At 35.7% G+C, this 17,427-nt stretch overlaps 1 protein-coding gene across 1 annotated transcript; it reads right to left on the bottom strand.

The window, feature by feature from the left end:
• Positions 1-13,114: 13,114 nt before the first annotated feature.
• Positions 13,115-16,283, bottom strand: LOC128239786 (glyoxylate reductase/hydroxypyruvate reductase-like). Its single transcript, XM_052956222.1, has 4 exons — positions 15,957-16,283; positions 15,229-15,399; positions 14,864-14,956; positions 13,115-14,227 (listed from the first exon to the last, which is right to left on the bottom strand). Exons 1-4 carry the CDS (start codon positions 16,279-16,281, stop codon positions 13,725-13,727), a joined length of 1,092 nt encoding a protein of 363 aa, XP_052812182.1. The 5' UTR covers positions 16,282-16,283; the 3' UTR covers positions 13,115-13,724.
• Positions 16,284-17,427: the final 1,144 nt, after the last annotated feature.

Here is a 17,427-nt window from a genome sequence, read left to right as displayed (position 1 = left end):
CATCACACATTGAGGTAACATAACTCCATATTATCCTTAATACAAGTTATGGCCCCTGATTGACTTAGGTTAAAGTTTTAGGGCAAGTTAAATATAAGGGCAAGTTGTGATTTTAATAAAAAAAAACTTCTATACCTTTCATTCAATGCACTGAATAAAATTCAAAATTATTGACGACCATCTTACAACAAGAAACATATCTCAATTTTAACCCTAAATACAAATTATGGCCCTTGAATATTTATTTTTTTTAATTTTATTTTAATTTCTTTTGAAAGGCATTTTTATATTCTTAACCGCATTTTCATAAAGGGAAAACAAGTTATTTAAATGACTTGCGTCATTGTTCGGGCGGGCTGGTGGGAGGTCAGCATCAAAGTCACCTTATGTATCGAATAATTTTAGCTAGGTTTGACATAAAGAGACCAAACTTGGTATATACGAAGAGTTTATGGAGACCTTTTATGGGAATGCGTTTGAGGCCCCTACGGTCAAGGTCAATGATACTTTTAATAGACAAATGGTTGGTATTGAATAACTTAAGTAAGGGTCTACATATTGTGACCAAACTTGGTATATAGAAAGAGATTATAGAGACCTTTCCTGAGATTGTGTTTTGGGCCCCGAGAGCTATGGTCTAGGGCAAGGTCACTGTTGCTAAAAAAAGAAATAAGGTTAGTACTGAATAACTCAAGTAAGGGTTGACATAGTGTGACCAAATTTGGTATATAAGACAAGTTTATGCAGAGCTTTCATGGATTGCCTTTTGGCCCCCTAGGGTCAAGGTCACTGTTACTAAAAATAGATTACTGTTTCAGTTATGGTTGACATACTGTGACCAAACTTGATATGTAGGAAGAGTTTATGAAGGATTTCATAGGATTGTGTTTGGGGCCCTTAATATCAAGGTCACTGTTACAAAAAATAGAAGAAAGCAGTTGAAACTGAATCTCTTCTGCCAATCATTAAAAACCTGGTTTTGTCACATCGCGATTCTTGTTCACTTTTCAATTTGATTGTTTTATTGCTTTTGACAGGCACATATTACATCGTTATTGTATTCACTTCTAAGTCAAAGCGGCGTAGTCGAGTGAGCTGTCTTACGACAGCTCTTGTTTTGTATGATGTTGCTAGTGATTCTGATGATGATAAGAGGATTCGTAAGGCTGAGGAGAAAGCTCTCGTCAAAATGGAAAAAAAACTAGAAATCAGTCGGCTTCCTTTGTTAATAATGGCCCTGCTGGGCAGCCTTCTTCTTTTCGAAGCTTTCGGGGAGGTGAAGGACGTTTCATTCAATGTGGAACGGTCATCTGTTTCAAATGCGGCTCAGAGGGACACTTTGCCAGCGGTTGTGCCGCAAACCTGCAAGGAACCACCAACTCCATGGGTATCGGGCGTGGCCGAGGAGTAACCAGACCGGTGGCTACAGCAACCGCCTCTCAACAGACGCAGCAGTTCTTCCCAGCCAATGGCGGACAGTGATTATGATAAGTACTGGTTATTATCAAATGAAAACTGTTTCAAACCGACTGAACTGCAGACTCTTTTTTTGAAAATTTTGAAAACTCGGTTGATATTTCACAACATTCTGTTAAAGGAAGATTAAAGAATTGTTTTATATTTTGGAAAGATGCTTTAAAGGCTGATAATGAAATATTGTCTATTATAGAAAAATGGATACGTCTAACCTTTATTATTAACCACCAAGTTTTATCATGAAAAACAATCAATCATCTTAACGAAATAATGAGTTTGTAAGTTCAGCAATTCATGATTTGATTAAGAAAAAGTGTGCTTATGAAGTTCATTTTATTCCACTTAATGTCAATCCTCTTTCGGTTGCTGTTAATTCTTCGGGTTAAAAGAGATTAATTTTGGTTCTAAGTGTTGTGAAAGACGAAAGGGTAAAATTTGAAGATCACGAAATAGCAAAATAGTACGCTGTTCCGGGATGTTTTATGTTTAAATTTGACCCAGCTAGCGGCTACTATTATAGTTCAATCAAACCAAATCATCACACTTTTGGGGGGATTTCTTGGAGGTTTGGGTCTGAAACTAAATATTTTGTTTACTCAGTTTTAGCTTTTGATATCAAGTCAGCCCCGCGTACATTCACAAAACGTCTTCGTCCTTTAGTAAAATATTGGAGGAAAAACGGTCTAAAAATAGTTGTGTTTTAGATGATGGTTGGGGAATTGACACTGATTTTTAGAAAACTTTGGCAGACTCAAACTTCGTTTTAAAAACACTGAATGATGCCGGTTTCATTGTGAATTTAGGAAAATCTATTTTTCCCCACCCGAAGTTTAGAAGGGTTAGGATTTCTTTGGCATTTAAAGAATGGGTGCCTAAAATCACTATTAGACGTATTGAAAATACAATTCAATGTCTTAAATACGTTTTGAGCAACGTAACTGTGGTGACAGCTCAGCTATCGGGTAAGATAATTTCAATGTCCCCAGTATTAGGAAATGTTTCTTTATTGCAAACGAAGCCATTTTTTCAAACAAATTGAATTAAGGAATAGTTGGAATGCCAAGATGAATATTTCTTCTTGTATTTTCTTTTTTAATTCTTTTGGAAAGACGTTTTGCAGAAACCTTTTTCAGTGTATGTTTCAAGATTTTTTGCCGCGATTGTTTGTGTTTTTGACGCCTCAGATGTTGCCGGTGCCGCCTTTATAGAGCACGAGTGTTCTGTGGCCCTTAAAACATGGTCGGAACTTGAAAAAGCTCAAAGTACAACTAAAAGAGAATTTTGGGCTATAAGGTTTTCTCTTGCCAGATTTCTTGACAAATTAGCAGGTAAAATGTTCAGTCCCATACAGACAGTCAAAATTGTGTGAGTATTGTTGAAAAGGGTAACACAGGGTTCTTCACAAAATAGCGTGTGATATATTTTCAATGTGTGCTTCTAAAGGTGTTTCATTGCAAGTTGTATTGATACATAGATCACTTAATTCGTTGGCCGATGAGTTAAGTAGAATTGTTGATTATGATGATTACGGGAGTTGTCAGAATTTTTGTAATTATCTCAATACTTTGTATTGCCCGCATGATATAGACAAATTTGCTAATGATTACACTCGTAAGTTGCAAAGATATAATTCATTGTTTTGGACCCCGTTCACAGAGGCAGCTGATGTTTTTACTGTTTATTGGGGAAAAGACAACAATTTGTTGGTACCTCCAGTTTATTTGATACCAAAAGTTTTGAATCATTTGGCATATTGTAAAGGTGTGGGGACATTAGTGGCACCCTATTGGCCTTCGAGTCCCTTTTTTCCTATGTTGATAGGTGAGAATGCTTCCTTTAAGAAACATATTTATGAAGTTTTGGAATTTAAAAGAGACAATATATATGTTCAAGGTTTTAATACTTCTACAATATTTGGTACAGAAAGATTTACAGGTGATGTTCTTGTAGTAAGATTGGATTGTGATGTGTAATGCTAACTCATGGAATGCGTAATCCTAGTGTACAATATATTGTTAAAGCTAACTGATTATTGATAATATCATATAATATTTGTTTTACTTGTAATAAGTAAGATTTCTTTTTTGTATACAGGTTGTATATTCGGATCCGTTAGATGGCAGGAAACAGCCAGCATTTGTCAACTGTCTCAAACAACCCAGAGGAGCTGTTCTCAGAAGTTAAAGATGTGATTTCGTTTGGGAGAGAACATTCTACTGTTCGTAACTATTCTTTAGTGTTAAACAAATTTAGAGCATGGTGTGAAAAATCAAATTTAAAAAGTTTACCAGCTTCACCTGTATTTGTAGCCTAAAATTTAGTGACCATTATTCAGGAAGATAAAGTGAGTAAATCAAAACTGAATTCTATATGTTATGGTATCGATTGGGCAATGAAAACAATCCTTGCAATGATACTTGGTTAAAACTCTGTCTTTCCGGTTGCAAAAGGAAATTGGTAAAACCGGTTAATAAAAAGGAGCCTATAACAAGTAAAATTTTAAAAAGATTGATTTTGAAATACGCTTTAGTTTCTGAGAACAGTTCTTTGGGAGACTTTAGAGATATTACTATTTGGGTGCTTGCATTTGCAGGATTTTTTAGGATTAATGAAATTCTTTCTTTAAGACGTTCTATTATAGAATTTTTGGACACACATTGTGAAATTTATATTGAAAAGTCCAAGACTGACGTTTATAGAGAAGGAAATAACGTTGTTATAGGTCAAACTTATACTGAATTTTGTCCAGTTCAATTGTTAAGTACTTATTTGTTAAAAGCTGGCATAGACAGTGATTCCAGCTGAACTTTTGTGATATTTTGCTTGGATAGCCAGGGCTAGCTGCCCTTTTGTGATATATGGCTTGGATAGCCAGTGCTAGCTGCCCTTTTGTGATATTTGGTTTAGATAGCCAGTGCTAGCTGCCCTTTTGTGATATATGGTTTAGATAGCCAGGGCTAGCTGCCCTTTTATGATATTTGGCTTGGAAAGCCAGGGCTAGCTGCCCATTTGTGATATATGGCTTGGATAGCTAGTGCTAGCTGCCCTTTTGTGATATTTGGCTTGGATAGCCAGGGCTAGCTGCTCATTTGTGATATATGGCTTGGATAGCTAGTGCTAGCTGCCCTTTTGTGGTATTTGGCTTGGATAGCCAGGGCTAGCTGCCCTTTTGTGATATTTGGCATGGATAACCGAGGCTAGCTGCCCTTTTGTGGTATTTGGCTTGGATAGCCAGGGCTAGCTGCCCTTTTGTGATATTTGGCTTGGATAGCCAGGGCTAGCTGCCCTTTTGTGATATTTGGCTTGGATAGCCAGGGCTAGGTGCTCTTTTGAGATATTTAGTTTAGATAGCCAAGACTAAGAAGTCCTTTTGTGATATTTGGTTTGGATAGCCAGTGTAAGAGACAATATTGTGAAAGTTATATTGAATATCCAGGGCTTGTTGTCCTTCAATGATATTTGGCTTTGAACGCCAGGGCAAGAGGCCTTTCTGTGATATTTAGTTTAGATAGCCAGGGATCAAGGCCTCTATATGATATCTACCTGATATAGCTAGAGCTTGAGACACTTTTGTGATATTTTAGCTTAGACAGCCAGGGTTGGGAAAACTTTTTGTGATGTTAAGCTTATATAGTTAGGGCAAAAACGCTCTTTGTCAGCTCTAGCTTAGATAACTTTGGATAAAGGCCCTTTTGAAATATCAAGTTTGGATAGTCAGAGCTAAAGGCCCTTTTGTGATATCTTGCTTCGGGCTATATAATCTTTTGTGATATGTAACAAGAATAGTTAAAGTTAGACGCCCATTTGAGATATTTATCTTTGATAGCTAGGGATAGAGACACTTCGTGATATAAAGTTTAGATTACTAGGGATAGAGACCATTTGTTATACTAAGGTTAGACAGTTAGGTATAGGGACATTTCAGTGATATCTAGAATAGATAGTTTAAAGGTATGGATACACTTTTCTCAGGTTATATAGGTTGAAAACTGTCTTGAGGATTTCGATTTGGTACGGACGCTTTTAGAGGGTAGTTTTTTTGTTGTTTTTTTATTTTATATGCTATACATATATATTTATTTTTAACATCAATAATAAGAAAATATATGTCAATAATCGATTAAATAGTACCCTCTTTGTTTGTCTCAACATGTTCACCAATTCCTAAACTGTTTGTGTTGTGGTATTTTGAGATAATTGAATAATTAGTTTACACACGTATTAAGTGAGTAAATGTATATATTTCTGTCATTGTAAACCGCCCGTATACATCCGAGGTTGTTTTGGATGGAAAATGGCCGAGGAGTTCCGAATAGAAATGTTCTATATTCGTAGCCTGTTTCCCTGCGTACTAATTCCAATCGTCTGTTTTCCCTTCGTTTTAGTTCCAATCGTCTGTTTCCATGCATACTAATTCCAGTCGTCTGTTTTCCATGAGGACTAATTCCAATAATCAGTTTTTCCTGCGTACTAATTCCAATAGTCTGTTTTCCCTGCGTTCTAATTCCAATAATCTGTTTTCCTGCGTTCCAATTCCAATCGTTTGTTTTCCCGGCGTACTTATTCCAATAATCTGTGTTTCCTGCGTACTAATTCCAATAGTCTGTTTTCCCTGCGTACTAATACCAATAGTCTGTTTTTCCTGCGTACTAATTCCAATAGTCTTTTTCCCTGCGTACTAATTCCAATCGTCTGTTTTCCCTGCGTACTAATTCCAATAGCCTGTTTTCCCTGCGTACTAATTCCAATAGTCTGTTTTTCTGCGTACTTATTTCAATAGTCTGTTTTCCCTGCGTACTTATTCCAATAGTCTGTTTTTCCTGCGTACTAATTCCAATAGTACCATAACTTAGTGATAGAGGAAGTAATCCAGACTACTATATTCCTTGCAATTAATCAGTACAGAAACTGACAACAAATAAAAAAGCAAATAATCAAAGGGCGCCATGAAATAGTCCACTATGATTGAAATGGAATATGAAGATAATAGCAAAATAATTTAATAACATGTTAAGGGTAAGACATATATTGTATACATATGCAAGCGTTATAAACAATGGCATCTGTTTCATAAGTATGTCAATTATAAAAATTTGATGAACACATTTTCAGACAGCACGGTATTGTATACCTTAATTTCATAGGATTGCATAGTTTGTTAAAGCATTTCAGTTAGGAACATGTTGATATTACCAACCAACACAACAGGTTATGCAATATAGACTGCTATGATCCTGGACTGAACAGCTGTGCAGCAAATTATAACGAAATACAGGTAAGCAGAACAGTTACGTTTAAACAGAATGCAAACTATTCACAATATAGTGTGTGTGTGTGTGTGTGTGTGTGTGCGTGTGCGTGTGCGTGTGTGTTAGCATATTTATACTCGCACTTGGGCCTTTCGGCGAGTGCTCTGTTAAGATTGTTAGTAATTTTAGGTTTTTGGAGCATAGTGCACAGACAGAATGTAACCCTGGTTAGAGCTACCCTGGTTCTTGAACGTGCACCAGTGTATAACACTGTCACACGGGATCCCCATTTAACGTCCCTGCAGGAGGACGATTAGTAAATTAGTGATGCGACGGGGAATCGAACCTGCGACCCCTGGATTGATAGTCAAGTGTGTAACCACTAGACCACGGATCCGCCACCACACAAAACGGTGGTGGTGTGCAAGCTTATTTATACTCTCACTCGGGCAAGGCCCATTCAGTGAGTGTTCCGATAAAATTGTTAGCCGTATTAGGTTTTTGGAGCATAGTGCACAGACAGAATGTAACTCTGGTTAGAGCCACCCTGGTTCTTCAACGTGCAACAGTGTACTACATTGTATGTCACTGTCACATGGGACCCTCATTAAACGTCCCTCCAGGAATGCAATGAATGATTCTTTTGATTTGTGCGGCGGGTAGTGGAACCTGCGACTCCTTGATTGACAGTCAACTGGGTAACCACTAGAGCACGGAACTGCCATGGTATATATCAGATCGTTTTCTATCAAATGTAAACAAAACAAATCGACACATGACTTAGCCCGACCTATCAATGTGTGCAATTACCATGGTATTCTCTTCAAAGATTCAACAACGTGTTTCCGATGTCAATTTCTAAACTTAAATACAGCAAGGAGAAGTTCCACCATTAATTATATTGCTATGACCGTTAACGAATCATAAATAAGGGATGTTGTTGAAACGTATTTTTGTTTCTTAAGATTGAACGTAAAACAAAACAAACCGATTAAGACGGAATAGTGTTGTTGTTGTTGTTGTTGTTTTTTGTTTTGTTTTTAATAATAAAAGCAGTGTTTGCTGTATTTTGCAAAACATGAAAACAATCATTAAATAGCAATGTCAGTATTACTCAATATCTCACCTCCTTCATGAATGACGCTATCCGATTGGCCTAGAGCGGTCACGTGCACAACGTGTATAATCCATACCCCCCCCCCCCCCCCCCCCCCCCCTGTAATTTCCAGTATGTTTCATACCACCCCTGTAACTTTCATACTCCGCAAAAGAAATAACAAAATGGCGGCCGAAAAAATTGTAACTTCTCTCTCGGCTTATCTTTTCACTGTAGGGGACATGCACGTTATTGAATATCCATTTTATTCGAGCAATCTGTTGTGTGTAACCAACTGTTAACATGAGTCATTGGTTACAAAATGGCGACTGAAAAACGGTTAACAAGCACAACAAGTGACAAATCTCTCAGAAAAGGTTAAAATTAAATTCAGAAGAGACGCTTCGATGCAAAAAGAAATCTGCAAATGTGCTGAGGAGTTACCTCTATGTTCAAGAAATTGTTAAAAAAATAAGTGTAAAAAAACAGTTAACTGTTGGTGTTTTTCTTATTATTACATTTATTGACTGTGATTCATCTTTCTTGTACAGTTATAATTTAATGTTACCCTACTGAGAAAATATATGTGCTGTCAAACAATATTATTACTATATTTTCATTGTTATTGTATTTATTCCAAATAAACTTGATTACATAAACTTTTTGTATTTCTTTATATGTGATATACACCCCAGTGGTTTCATAGCTCTTGCATGGTATAAAACCACTGGGGGTGTATATCACATCCCCCCCCTCCCCAGCTACTAACAGTGTAACTTATATTACATGAACAGAAACAACTTTTTACCACATACTGTCGCCGCTTGAGTCCCGATCACTGATCTTTAGCAACCGTCGTGGTGTTGGTATCAATCGGAACACCTCGGCCGTTTTCCATCAAAAACAACCTCGGATGTATATAGATAGTTAACAATACTTGGAATAAGATGAAAATAAAATAAAATATTAAAAACGGCCAACACAACTGCATTTCCACATGCTGCACTCTCTTCTCCAATAGATTGATTCTTTTCCATGGGTTTTGTAGAAATGTATGGCATTTGTTGTTTTTCGCTTTACAAATGCCTTAAAAGCCATTTGTTTTCCTCGAAATGCCTAAGATCGTTAATTAAAAGGCTGTCAGAGAAATGCATAGCTCTCAACATTCCCCAGACACACATGCATACTTACGATTACATTAGCAATGTCAAAAGGCCACGCCGAATAATTTGTTTGTAGCTATTGTCCAAACATTGGAGCGATAAATAAACAAATTAATAGTATGATATTCTGTCACTGTTTACGCAAGACCGTCAAACAACGTTTATTCTCTCATACCATAAACTATGGCAAATGAGGTATATAAAATGAACATAAACGACATGGCGGCAGATACATGTTTAAATGAAGAATATGATACCCAACATGGGTATCGGAGAGTCATGAATTTGAACACACACAAACATACACACATTACAAATGAATGCATATAGGAATATAAAATATAGTACTTTACTCCACAAGTGACTTTTTGTTAGAAATTGCTGCTTCAATTCAAAAATATATTTACTTGTATAATATAATATATAATATATATTTTTATACATATTCTGAATCAATTTCAGACATTTTCCATTTATATTTGTATTAATCATTTTTTGCCACAGCCCAGATCTTAAGACTGTATCAAATGCTTGTTTCAAGTCTATAAATGCACAAAATAATTTCTTTTTTCTATTATGTAAGTACTGTATTAAGTTATTCAATATAAACATGTTGTCCGTAGTGGAATAACCTTTTCTAAAACCGGCCTGACTACGATCAATAAGGTTATTAGATTCAACGTATTTATCAATTCGGTTATTCAGTATGCAAGTAAACAATTTACCAAGGCAACTTAACAATGTAATAGGTCGATAATTTTATGGACGACTGGGATCTCCTTTATTCTTATATATAGGATTAATAATACCAGTTGTCCAGCACAGGGGAATAACTCCTTTGTCTAGAATTATATGTTAAATGTCATTATGTGCTTTTGATATGTTCATTTTTAACTTGATCAATCCCACACGCTTTATTTTTTTAATGTTTTAATTGCTTTTTCAATCTCGTCAGCAGTAATTCTTTAATTTATTTCTTCATTGATTTCATTATTCGCCATAGTTTCTTCATTTAGTGAATCTATCTCTTGCAAAAAAAATACAGTTTTGAAAAAATCATGAAGATCAGAAAGACTGGCGTCGTTTTTACTTTTAGATTTATGACCTAAACATTTCCAGTATTTGCGCGGATCTGTGTTCTTCAAGTTTCGCAAGTTTCTTATATTTTCGTTTTTGTCTCTATTTTTAAATACGGTCATTGTGGACTTGTATATTTTACTTTTGCTTTTTAGATTTTCCTTGTTTTCTATATTTCTACGTTGTTTATACATGTATTTAGCCCGATGAAAATCCCTGCGAGCTTTTTTACATTTATTTCCAAACCATTTTGGAACATTCGTAGTATTCTGATCGTTTGATTTATTGCGGTCTATATATCCAAATATACTTTCACATGATGATTTGAATACGGTATTTATAGACTCTACTATGTCATCTGCTATTTGTTGAGTAAACACGTTTGTTTCAGAACAACTTATAAGACGTTCAAGTATAATTGAGACTTCTTGCTGATCAACATTTTCGACGAAATTATTACTTTTTTTCATTTTCCCATAGTTTCAGTTTGTCTCCCTTGCATACAGCGTTATGTCTGTCATTGTGTATTTTAAAAGTGTAGCTCAAACTAACCGGAGTGTGTGCATCAGATAGCATTGAACAAAAGTCCATAACATTACGACAATTTATGTACTTAAATAAGCTAGCACTACACATAAAATAGTCAACAGTACTAACTCCCTTACAGGTAGGGTTACCTAATACATCACCATTTGTACGGCCATTCATGATATAAATATTATTTAACAATAGAAAATCGATAAGTCTACTTCCATAATTATTGCTTGATTGGTCACTATTAGTTCTTTTAATATAAACATTCTTTGATTGTTCAAACATATTTAGTTCACACTGGAACTCTTCGTAAACAGTTTCAAAATGTTGCCTTTCGGAAAATTCCTTATCAACAAAAATAATATCATCAATACATTTTGTTTGTGCGTTAAAATCACCAAAGATGCATACATATTTATATTGATTAGAAAATTTATCGATATCACACTGAATATCCGAGAAGGGATCTTCATTTGAATATAACGAATGTTCAGGTGCAATGTAGACAACACCACATAAAATGTCAGAATCTGTCTTTACCAGATCCTTACTTATAGAAAACCAAAGTACTAATTTACAATCAGTATTTAAAACCGTTATATATTTGGAAATATCCTTTTTGACAATAAGTGCAATTCCACCTGATTTGCGTGATTTGACGACAATATCTTTTCTATTTTTGGTAAATATGTCATAATCTTTAACAGCTATGTAATCTAAATCATCAATGTGCGTTTCTTGTAAACCAACAATGTCATATTGATTTATTAAATCATTGAATTCGGGTTAATTCATTTTAGATTTTAAACCGCAGACATTTAGAGACAAAAAAAATTAAATTTCTAGTACTATTATTTACAGCGTTATGTGTAATATTTGTATCTTCATCAACAAATGAATTATCTAATGAAACATTGTTATCGCAATTACATTTTTTTAACAGTAACCTATTCGTTGCGATATTTTCTTTGCCGTGCAAATACATATCATTATCAGATAGTAAGTCCGTAATACATCTAAATGGATATCGCTTTGAATACAACTCGCTATGTGAGCTATTAGTTTCTTCATTTTCATTAGAAAAACAATCATTTCGCATGTACCTATTTACTAAAAAATTCAAGTTGTATCGATTAACACCCAAATCGCTAAGCCAGCCTGTTTCTTTTCCATTATCCAAACAATTATCATACAAGTTACAATCATCTGAACAATTTATATTGCATGTATTAACATGTAATGCTTTTGTATTAGGGTAGTAACTAACGCTATCATAGGTATTACATTTATACAAATTTTCATTTATCAAAAAATCTAAAGTTGATTTATGCACTTTCAATTCATTGACTTGGTTTGTATTTTAACAATTTGAACCAAAGTGATTAGCGCTATTCAATAAGACGCGTTCTGAATAACTGGAGTGCGAAATGCACGGGTGAACATAATCTCCTACAAATTCACGGGCATTATAGTGGTTATAGTAAATTGCATAAGGGCAAACGTACACCTGGTCACTATTGTCACTTAAGGGGTCAAAGATCAGCAATGACTCTCCTTGCCTGTCCTAGTTTCGGGGAGCGTCCACTGTGGATGGAGGTTCGGCGGGGGTGTTAGTAATTTCGATGACGGCACTGTTGGCGGCAGCTGTGATATCCTCTGAAACTGACGGTAGTACAGGGGATACGGCATCATCGACGCGCTTTGGGGCAGTTTCAAGATCAAGTGGCGACACAGCCTTGCGTTTACTGTCCGTTAGTGCGGTGCGGTTGGGAGTCTCAGCGGCAAGTACCGCATAGCGATTCGGCGTTTCAAACAGTGGTTGGTTATCATATGGGCGGAACGTTTGGGCTTGTGTTTGTTGTGCGAAGTACCCTGGTGGAAATGACGGCCGTGGTCTTACATCCTGTGGTCTGTTATGTCGGGGATACGGGGGTCCTCTCATCGATATATGGTCGGGGGGTTGTCTACGAGTTTGGGTGGGGCGATATGCCATTGACGGCGCGGGTGCATACTGCCGTTGCGGGCCATGATATAAACCGCCTTGATTCCATCCCGGGACCGATAAAACAAATCTAGTCGAGACCGGGTTCGAACCGGTGTCGCCAAAATTGCAGTCCAGTATCCACTGTGCTACGAAGGCTTATCCTAAACGGTTAGAATATTTCAGCTATATACTGTACCTAACTTGGTAATAACACGTGATAACATTAACAAGCTAATCACGCATAAGGAATAAATTCTACTAGGTAGACATACCTAGTAATCTTTTTAAATGGAAAAATACGAAAAAACTGCGAAAAAATAAATTAATTGTAAACTACGTGGTACTTCAGTTAGTAAGTTTCAATGCATTGTACACATCAATACCAAGTTTATGTTAGTTTTCGACAATTTTTCGCTATTTCATCATACGGAGTACAGCCCCTTTAATAACACTGATTTTCAGGTAAGGGATGTGCTTGAGCCGCTTTACACATTTCATCAATTTTCCGTAAACGACGATTTTTTACAAAATGTATTTAAGGATTGAAACAGGTAAGTTCAGGCTTTTATATGGCTTCAAATATTATCACGTTATTGTTTAAGTGTTATCATCATAATATTACATTTAATTCATAAAGCACAGATGTATTAATCTTGAAATGCTATTTTCAATTCTGGGTATTAACTACAAGACAAAAAGAAAGGATAATTCAACTTTATTTGTTCTCCTGTTCAGATTTGATACCCATTTACCTCTAAAATTAGATTAAAGCTGCACTCTCACAGATTGACCGTTTTGACACCTTTTTGTTTGTCTTCAGATGAGCCAATTTTTGCGTAAATGTATAAAAACCTATAATACAAGACTGCTGACAAAAGATAAGATAGCTTTTTTCATATTAACGTTCGAAAATTAATGTTTTATAGCTAAAAGCGTTACTAACGCTTTAAGAAAAATGAAATTATTGGCAGTTAACCAAGTAATATGGATCTATTCTATTGTGAGTAATTTATATGACTTAATTGAAGCAATTGATACCAAAATCAGCTGATTCTGAGACAAGAACAACAAGATGGGTCAAAACTGTCAATATGTGATAGAACAGCTTTAAATACTTAATACATCATGAATTGGCTATTGGTTCACTATTGTACTTGTTTCAACATAGGGTTTCCTTTTAGTGCTGCAATAATATTTCTAGCGCAGAGTTCCGACATGGCATTCCTCGCCTTCATCGTTGCACTTCCAATATGCGGCAATACGACACAGTTACTTAAAGACAATAGAGAGCTATCGGTTGGAAGTGGTTCCGGTGACGTCACATCTACTCCCGCAGCAAATATCTCCCCGTACTTAAGGGCTTCGTATAAATCATCTTGGTTCACAAGTCCACCTCGGCTTGTGTTTATAAATACTGCAGTCTTTTTCATTTTAGAAAATGCCTCCTTATTCATCAGACCGATATTCTCTTTTGTAAGAGCGCAACATCCAAGAACAAAATCCGACTTTTTAAGAAGCTCGTCAAAGGTAACAAATTCGGCTTGGAGCTGTTTTGCTTCGTCCTTCTCGCTGTTTCCGCTGTACAGAATTTTCGAGACACCAAAAGGCTTCAGACATTGTGCCACTGCTAAACCAATTCGACCGAGTCCTTGAAGAAATATCAATGAAAAATAAGGAACAATGCTTGACAGTAAAAACAACATCACAAGACAACAAACACAAACTTTATAACAAAGGCCTCGTTATCAATAAAAATATGATTTATTTGATTACTGACCTATCCCTTCAGCCACAACATTTTTAAAGACATATAATCTAAAAGTGAACTCATTACAAACATGAGCCATTACTTTGCTGAGCACAGCCACAAACAAGACCCCTGATTCAAAACTTTACATACTGGTTAACCTTCCTCTCAAGTTTCGTAATTTTGCCATAAATAAAAAATTGCGAAACGTTGACGTGAAAATGACACTTTATGCAATTTTGAACTATGTCAGAGGCTATAACTCTACTTTAACCGGAGGCAGCCACATACTACACACCAGGTACACATATTTACATGCTGCTTTACATTTATGTCAATTTTCATCATCCGTCTGGCTTGTACGTTCAGTGAAAGTACGGATTAACTTGGAGTTTAAAATACCTGGTTAACGAGCGCTCAATCATACATTTTAACAATTGAGTTACAGTATGGAAATACATTAAAAGGCTAAAACTTGCTTTTGCACGACCAAGGCACATACTTACATAAGGAAAAAAATACCATAATTTCACTTACCTAGAATACCGACTGTTGCGCCATCAAGCCCCTGTCCACACATCCAGAGTGGGGACCAAGTTCCCCAGCTCCCGTCCTTTACAGCTTCCACACCTAAATACACAAAAAATGGTAATGTTTTGACATGAGACGTCAACGACAAGAACGGTTTCACAACTAATATTCAGGTGTTTTTTTTAAATATAAACACTGCAGTAATTGTTCACTAGCAACACTGATATATGCAAAACTGTGAGTCCCTTTCGCAAAAATTGAAGCGATGTTCTAAAACCAAAATCCATTATGTAATACTTAATAGTCCCACAGAATAACAAACTCACAACAGTTTATACCTCAATTTTGCATAAGATCATAAACACACCTACCTTCTCCTAGTCGCCTAGATACGTTAAGCAGCAGAGCAACGGTGAGCTCTGCAGTAGCACTGGTTAGCACATCAGGGGTGTACCCCACCGGTATTCCTCGCTTTCTGCAGGCCGCGAGGTCGATATGGTCATACCCGACTGACATTGTCCCGATAGCCCGCAATGAGTCACCTGCAAAAATAAAGCATATTGTTTATATGAAGTTTTTGCTGCAGTTTTAAATGTTTTATTACACTTCTAGGAGTATATAAATTCAAATTTATTAATTTATCTAATAAATGAGTACTTAATAACATTCACAAAATACGAATATGTGATACATGACGATTGGTTATATAAGCTGAACACTGGTAGTTGGTTGTGTCTATGAATTAAAAAATGTGTATCTGCTTATTTATTTGCTGACGTTCACCTTTCTGGTGTTTATACAAATATATAAACGCATCATCATATATTCAACTTCAAATAATTTACAGACGATTATATAACATATAATTATAATGTTATACTAATTCAGGACAACACATATACAGAGATAATACCATTTTTTAATTAGCATCAGTTATTTTTACAAAGGTAGTGTACATAATGCCGTACTGACGTTGACCGTATTTTCCGCATATGAAGACCGCAGAAGCCGACCAATACACCGAGCCATTTTCTACTTTCACTTTAGTTTAGCTGTCATTGATTGAATACAACCCGTACCTTAATAAAACTTAAACTACCTGCAGCATCCAGAATCCCCTCATCAATTTTGTCTGTTAACAAACAGAATAGGGCATCAACACCTTTAATTCCACGTATAAGCTCTTCTCTTGTAATAGCATCATCAGAGTTCCATTGAGACACCTCGCAATGTTCCTTGAGTAAATTAATTCCATCCTCAGGCACACGCCTTGTAACAAACACTTTTGGTCTTGAACTAGTTGACATGGCTTTAAGTTTACAAGCTTGAGAAATTCGTCCAGATTTAAAATGTAGATAAGATGAGCTAAATACACTAGCTTGAATATGTTTAAATGACCTGATAAGAAATCTAGGTCGCATCATGTTGAAAGTGTATACGCCGGTGTCCCGAACTAAGTGTAGAAAAATACGTTCCACTCGCTCTGACAAACCCGGCCACTAGGAGGTTAAGTATTTAATTTAAAACGATTAATATCAGAAAAGTAGTCATTTGGATTCATTCTGATCTGCAATATGTATAAAGCTGTTAATGTAATAAGATAAGCAAGTAAGAGATTTGTACTCCAACTGTACTCTTATGTATTTAGTCGCTATAGGAACTAAGTAAAAAATAACGCTTGATGCGCCTTCGAGATAATAGACAGATATGTTCGTTTTGAATAAAATATATTGCCCATATTTTTTTTTCAAATTCGGAGATCTTCAAAAAAGAATACTAGTTTGCACACAATTTTCATTTTAATAAATGAATACACGTTTCCGTGGTTGAAAATTATATTCATGGAAAAGACTATATTGTTAAAAAAACACGGTTACGTGGAATGCGTTTGTATCCCATACATCCCGTGTACATTTTAATATTCCAGACGATCAGGGGCATTTCAATATCAGGTATACGTACGAATTCCAAGTAATAATATTTCTTACCTTCAAACAGAAAAGTCGGTATTACCCTTCAACATGTAAAAACATCAGGTATGTTTCGAAAATTAGTAAGGCAGCATGAGATTTATCAGAAGGTTCTTGAATTATTCAATTTTACGAAAAACAATTTTGCCAAAACACTTTAAAAATAAAACCTCATTATGGTTGATTATCAAACAACGCAAACAAGCTCTATAAAAGCCAATACTCATAAAAATGATCCTCTACAAATTGTCTGAAAAAATCTGCGTTTCTGAAGCATTTGTAGTTTACACTCAGCTATTCTAGATCTTAATTATGGAGGGTTGATGATAAATAATGAATGGTAAAAAATGGCCACGTGTGAGGCATTCATGGAATTGCAAAGGGTAATAGATGAGATATACGTTTGTATGGAATATATTTATACACCCTCAGTGGTACACAGCACGCTCTCGCTTCGATCTCGCAGGGTATGCAACTACTGAGGTATTTCCCATTATCTCTAAGGTACTTATAGTCCAACAAGTATTATTATATATCAAAACCATTGTTGGCGTCATCAAATGAAAATTTAATTTAATTAGTTTTAAATGCATGAAGACA

The sequence above is a fragment of the Mya arenaria genome, chromosome 7, assembly GCF_026914265.1.
Source record: "Mya arenaria isolate MELC-2E11 chromosome 7, ASM2691426v1".
Classification (NCBI taxonomy): Eukaryota; Metazoa; Mollusca; class Bivalvia; order Myida; family Myidae; genus Mya; species Mya arenaria.
The sequence above is the reverse complement of the archived record's forward strand: the minus strand, read 5'-3'. Positions and strand labels throughout refer to the sequence as shown.